This window comes from Orycteropus afer, unplaced genomic scaffold (assembly GCF_000298275.1).
Source record: "Orycteropus afer afer isolate SDZICR_OR568_19922 unplaced genomic scaffold, OryAfe1.0 scaffold00101, whole genome shotgun sequence".
Classification (NCBI taxonomy): Eukaryota; Metazoa; Chordata; class Mammalia; order Tubulidentata; family Orycteropodidae; genus Orycteropus; species Orycteropus afer.
Window position 1 is genome coordinate 4572807 of NW_006921688.1, and position 7016 is coordinate 4579822.

Sequence of the window (7016 nt, forward strand, 5' to 3'; positions counted from 1 at the left end):
CAGCCTTCTGGTTAGCAGGCAAGTGTCTTAGCCACTATGCTACCAGAGCTCCTATGGAAAGTGAATTTGCTCTGTAAACTTTTACCCAAATCACAAGTTAAAAAAAAAAAAAAAAAAAATTATCTCCCATTAAAAACTCCCCAACAAGAGAACAGTTCAATTCAACCTTGAAACTACACTCCTAACTGGAGTTAGAAGATAAGAAAAACAATTTCTCCAATGTGTTCATGTAAACTTCCAGCGCTCAGGCTGCTCCAGTGGAGTGGAAACTTAAGAAGGATAATCAGGGAAGTGAAAAGACAGCAAGAAACACTGAGTATCTCTACAGATGAGATTAAAAAAAAAAAAACTCCCAATTTTTTCTAGTTTAATCAATCAAGTAAGATAATAATTCTTAAGATGTAAGTTTTAATAGACTAAAAAGCTAAACCCATGCAAAGTATTAATATGTATTATATTCAATCACAAGAGGGTTCTACTTACATCTAGTTGTTCCCTTGTGGGTTCGGGTGATCGATCAGGAATTAATAAATCAGGAGGATCATCAAATGGATCATCTAAAATCACGGTATGATTTATCCTTATAAAATAAATCCAAATCAAATGTTACATTTTCATTATTTCAGAATCTTTATTTTTATGAAGATTATAATAAGTGTCTTAAGTATCTCTAATGACAAAAAGAACCATAAGCTCTTAAATTTTATCGTACAAGGATATTACTAGTGTTACAGTTTTTTAGTGTTATGATTTTTCAGTTCATTGCTTGATATTTATTACTCTGCATTATTCTGATATAAAGTAATGTAAATGTCTAAATCTGAGTACTTTTGCCCTATTTCTAATAATCCCCATTTTTAAAAACTAAAAAGGAATTAATAATTCCACCCAAAATAAGCAATTATAAATAATTACAGTACAAGTGTGAAAATACAAAAGGTATTAAATCTATTTTACAGTTTTGCATTAATTCATGTTTAGAATTACCAAAAAAAAAAAAAAAAAACAGTTTTATGCATGCTATCATCATTATAATGTCAAACACCAGAGAAGTAATATACTCCAATACCTTCAGATAGTGAATTTTAATCATACCTGATATCTTGGTAAGGTACAAAGTCCTTATCAACAAAGGTCTCATTAATTTTCTTAATTATGTCCATGCCTTCTGTTACCTCACCAAACACTGTATGAACACCATCAAGGTAATCTAGATTCTCTCCTGTAGTAATAAGAAACTATATAGAAAAACATATAAAATATACATATACATATCATTTGTATATATACATCTCATACATGAAATCAGTTACAGACTAACAAAAAATTCACAAAAGACTGTGCGTTAACTGCATATTCTCTTATACACTTGCTACTTTGTTGTTATGTGCCATCCAGTCAGACCCGACTCATAGCGACCCCTCCTTGGGTTTCCAAGGCAGTATCACTACGGAAGTAGATTGCCCCATCTTCCTTCCGAGGAGTGGCTGGTGGGTTTGAACCGCCAGCCTTCTGGTTAGCAGTCAAGTGCTTTAGGAACTATGCTACCAGAGCTCCTTACACATGCTACTAGTACTAAAAGTACAAAAGTTTAAGTATAAAAATCAGCATATACATGGATGTTCCACTGATTGCTCAAAATACTTGGACAAATCAAAGTCAGTCTCTTTACATCTAAACTGGAAAACAAAAGAACTTACACTAATGGGGTTGTTGTGAGGATTAAGCAAAACAATCAACGAAATGTGCTCAACATAACCTCTTATAAAATCTGTAACAAATACTGAAAGGAAAGAGGCCACAATGTGAACAGTGATGATCTCTGGGTGATGGAGTTGTGAGAAATACTATTTTCTTCTTTACACTTTTCTGTATTTTCTAAATTCCTTACAATGGATATGCATTACATTTGAAACAACATAAAAATACAAATTTTTTTTTAATATGAAAAACAATGCAATTCTTTCTTCTAACAAATATGTTTGAAATACTCTCCTCACTGAATAGTTTAACAAGATAATTTTGTGGGTCCTTCTAGTGTTTTATTTTAAAGTAAAACTCATCTTGTCAACCATTTCCCAACCTGAGATCCGTGCTGATCACTGCCATTGTTCACCATGGACACGGTGCCTTTCTTCTTGTGTTTAATTCTTGGTACTTTCTCTGCCTCAAAAAAGCTTGCTTGATCACCATACAGTTGACTGAAAATATATGTAATAAAGTTATAATATAAGTACCCTCATAATGTAATACAGAAGTATGAGTAACATATAAGGTTACCAGATAGCTCTTTAGAGGAATGTCACTACAATTCCAAATACTCCTCTTTTTTGAGGTACACATTTAGGAAACTTGGAAAAAGAGCCTATATTTGAACCATATATTAAAATGTAGATTGAAGCATGCTAGTTAACACTGTAAGAGGCAATTCTACTTTTACTTTTTTTAAAATAAAAGAACTCACCCAAAAACAGACTCTCCTCCACGGCCAGTCCCCGTAGGATCACCAGTTTGTATAATAAAATCCCTCTATAACACACAGGATATTTTGTTAATTCACAAAGTACACTAGATGGTCTAAATAACAAAGGACATTAACTAATATCCACAACTCACCTGTACATTGTGAATAAGGCAATAATTGTAATATTTTATTTTGCACAACTTCAGGAAATTCAAGCAGGCTGAAAAAAATTAAATATTAAATTTACCATAGTAGTCCACATATAAATTTTTAAGCAAGTAAAAGCAAAGCTACTATGATTTAATTTCTAAATTAGCATAAAACAAAAAAAGATCCAATATCCAAGGCCATTTTAAAAAAGATAGTAAGCCTAGAAAGAAGCAACATATTTTAAACGATCTTTCTCTTAGCATTTCTTCGGCACTGAGGTAATGCAGGAAATCCATAGTTACAATAAGCAATCATTTACTGACACACTGATTTTGTGAGAGAAAAATAACAATTAAAAAGGATATCCGTATACTTTGTTTTACTGCACTTTGCAGATAATGCCCTTTTTTTTTTTTTAATTGCGATTTGGGTGAAAATTTACAGAGCAAATTCACTCTCCATACAGCAGTTCACATATACTTTTTCTCATGACATTGACTACAATTTACCCCAATGCAACAGCTCCCCTCTTCCACTTCCTCCCAATAGTTCCCTCTTCTCTGTGTCCATCCCTCCATGCATTCCAGCCCCCTGAGCTGTCTGTCTGTGCATAAGCAGACCTTCTTTCTCCCATGACTGATCTCTCCAAGGAGTGACACTGCCCTTTTTACAAACTGAACATCTGTAGCATCCCTGCATTAAGTGAGTCTATCAGTGCCATTTTTCTAACAGCATGTGCTCACTTCATGTCTGTGCCACATTCTGGTAATTCATACAATATTTCAAATCTTTTCATAATACTATTGTACGCTTAATAGACTACAGTATAGGATAAACACAACTTTTATACATAATGAGAAATAAATTTGTGTGACTCGTTCTACTGCACCCACTTTATGCAGCGGTTTGGAACCAAACCTGCACTATTTCTGAGGTATGCCTGTACTGTGATGGGAAAAGAGCTAGCAGAGCATGTTACAATGGGTGCATGTTTCATTAATTAGAGAAAATGAAACATTCTGTGGATCAATTTTTTAAAAGGCAATGACTAATGAGCCCTCCACAAATACCCATACATTTATCATGTACCATTTTTCTCATATCAATTCAACGGTTTAACCAATACACATTTTCTGAGCACCTTTTGCATGTCTGGCATTACTGTCACAGATGTCATTAAACCATAGACCCTGCTCTCAAGTTCATAGTCTACTTGGGGAGAGAATGCTTAACAAGTTCTCAAGGCACTAAGATAGAAACAATACAGTAAGCCATATGAGGCAGTCCCTGCCCTCATGACCTTACACTAAAGCTGAGTACTTACACATGAACACAAACAGCAAGCACTGGCTTACCTGTGCTTATCTACTAATCTATAGTGAACAGTTACATGTTTTTTCACATCAAAGATTCTGCTTCTAGATATGGCTGGCATCTGACTCTCCCAATCCCACAGAACCTTCCTACAGAATCACAGCTTCTTTTCAAATGTACAGTCCCTGACAGGGACAGAGTACCCAGTAAGCAAGGTAAGCTCTCTTGAAGTCAGTCACATTTTAAAAGGAGACAAGACTTGAAAATTAATTGCAGGGAAATAGGTAAATGTTATTATAAAACATTCACATGTGACACAAAAAGACCTGAGATAGAACAGAAGGAATAGGATCTAACTCTGCTTAGGACCAGGGGAGCTTCATAAAAGAGGTCATGCTTGATCTGAAATCTGATCAAGTGTTCACCAGAAGGACAAGAGTGGAGAGACATATGGAGTAGAGGCAACAGTATGAGAAAGGCATGGACATGCGGGAGAATACATAGTTTGTAAGGGATAGTTGAGTGTAAGAGAAAGTATTTGTTGTTATGTTGTTATGTGCCATCGAGTCAAACTCGACTCATAGCGACCCCTCCTTGGGTTTCCGAGGCAGTATCACTACGGAAGTAGGATTGCCCAACCTTCCTTCCGAGGAGTGGCTGGTGGGTTTGAACCGCCAGCCGTCTGGTTAGCAGGCAAGTGTCTTAGCCACTATGCTACCAGAGCTCCCAAGAGAAAGTATAGTATAGCAAAACACAACGCAACCACTGCCATGGAGTTGGATCCGACTCATAGTGACCCCTCCTTGGGTTTCCAAGGTGGTATTGCTACGGCATAGATTGCCCAACCTTCCTTCCAGGGAGTGGCTGGTGGGTTTGAACCGCCAGCCTTAGGTACTATGCCACCAGAGCTCCCACAGTATGGCAGGAGGCACTTATTTACAGTATTGTAGCTTGTTTTACCTTCTTTGATAAACTCTGCCTCCCAGGGGAACAGGAATCTGATTGGAATCACTATTATTTTTATGCACACAAATAACGCTCACTTTATATGGTTTAAACTGCACAACCCCCTTATAGTTTAGTTTTCTAGGCACTATGCATGTTATAAGGAGCTCTGATGAGGCAGGGGGTAAGGCAATTGCTGCTAACCAGAAGGTCAGTGGTTCAAAGCCATGTGCTGCTCTTCAGAAGGAAGACAAGGCATCTACTTCTATAAAGATTTACAGCTCTGGAAACCCTAGAGGGGTCGCTATGGGTCGGAATCAACTCGATGGCAGTGGGTGTGCACGTTATATGTGTGTGTACATCATTTATGAAAATACAGTAAACTCTCCTGGTCTCTAGTTTCTTCCTAATTTGATACATTCTCTAAACAGCTGCCTGTTATCATCCTGAAACAAGTTTTCCCTGCCTCAATCCTGCTTTAAAACCTTCACTGGGCTTCCATTAAGGGCAACAGAAAAATGTGGAAACAGTGCTGAAGGAGCCACAGCGTCATGAACATAACTAATGTTACTGAACTGCACAGGTAAAAAATGTTAAAATGACAAATGTTTCATACATACATATATATACCAAAAAAAAAAAAAAAAAACTCACTGCCTTTGAGTCGGAACCGACCCATATCGGCCCCTCCCTGGGTTTCCGAGGCAGTATCACTACCGAGGTAGACTGTCCAACCTTCCTTCCGGAGAGTGGCTGGTGGGTTTGAACCGCCAGCCTTCTGGTTAGCAGTCAAATGCCTTAGGTACTACACCACCAGAGCTCCTATATATATGTGTATATATATATATATATATATGTATATATATATATATATACACACACACACATATACATATATACATATATATATATACACACACACACGCACACACACACAATTTAAAAAACAAAACAAAGAACTCTCCGTGGCTCTGGTCATTAATTAGCATGGCACTCGAAATCTGGCCTTACGTTATTTGACGGGATTCGCAGTCTGCTCTTATTCGACTTCACTTACCATTCCCTCTAGCATGCCAAACTACTTGCTGTTTCCAGAAAATACCAAGCAAATGCTTAGAAAACTCTCGTTGCCACTCATCTTTGAATGAGTTAATTCAAGCGCTCAGCATTCCTAGCTTGCTCTTCTCCCCAAGCCAACCAGAAATTACTCCCTCCTCTGGTTTCCATGGCGATGCACTTATCTTTCCACTACAATACAAAGTTAAATGGGCTCCCGCGCCTATTATCCCCAAGGAAAAATTAAACCCTCGAGCACAAACCGCTTGTGCCAAAACTTGGAACAGTGTGTCCTGCAGAGTACGCGGTCAATGAATGTTGGCTCCAGTCTGTAAACCTCTGCACAAAACGTTCCTCTCGCGCGGCTGGTATACCCACTCACTGCTCCAGTCACAGACTATCTGCTTTTCATCAACATTTAACTGATTACACACCAAGTAATATTCGTAACGCCACACAAACGATCTGTGTTGTATATATAAACTGCATTTGGGGTATATTCTCTCCCTTACTCTCACCCATACATACACACACGTCTCCAAAGGAGACCACAAGCTTCCGCCACCAGTCTGACCCACACAAAAAGAGAAGAAGAGGTGCTAAAGCCGAAAAAAATCCTCCTCACAAAAACTTTCTAAGCAAGGCTCGATTGTGAATCAGCCCCGTGACAAGCACTAAAAGATTAGAAGCTCGTAAAAGTCGCCTGGGGAAAAGAAGGGAAAGTGAAGCGAGATGGGGAATCCGGCGACAGGAGAGCAGGACCCAGGCCTCACCGCGCGGCCGCTCCTCGGTGTACAAGTCGATGACGACGTCGCCCAAAGTGGTCTCTAACAGAACCGCCATGGCGCCAGCTCCTCCTCTGCAACAAGCCCCTGGGAGTGACAGCCGCAGCCGTCGACGTTTACGCTGTACGTCACCCTCGGCGCGACGGCTTTTTTCGTCATCCCTCCAGCGACAGCATCCCTTCCGGCTGCTTTTGGAGGTTGGCTGGTAGCAGCCGTTTTGCAACACGGTGCTGACGTGAAGCTGCCCGTGGGCTCGCCCCCGGCGCGGTCCTTTTTGAAAATGCTGGGCGGCCTTTCGCGAC

At 39.0% G+C, this 7016-nt stretch overlaps 1 protein-coding gene across 1 annotated transcript in view; it reads right to left on the reverse strand.

The window, feature by feature from the left end:
* The window catches only part of PPIL4 (peptidylprolyl isomerase like 4), a 57842-nt gene extending 51070 nt beyond the window's left edge, over window positions 1-6772 (reverse strand). The window contains exons 1-6 of the mRNA XM_007943202.2: window positions 6703-6772; window positions 2617-2684; window positions 2465-2529; window positions 2084-2201; window positions 1096-1238; window positions 484-580 (exon numbers count right to left, since the gene is read on the reverse strand). Coding sequence (XP_007941393.1) covers window positions 484-580; window positions 1096-1238; window positions 2084-2201; window positions 2465-2529; window positions 2617-2684; window positions 6703-6772 — 561 coding nt within the window. The remainder of the gene's footprint in view (window positions 1-483; window positions 581-1095; window positions 1239-2083; window positions 2202-2464; window positions 2530-2616; window positions 2685-6702) is intronic.
* Window positions 6773-7016: the final 244 nt, after the last annotated feature.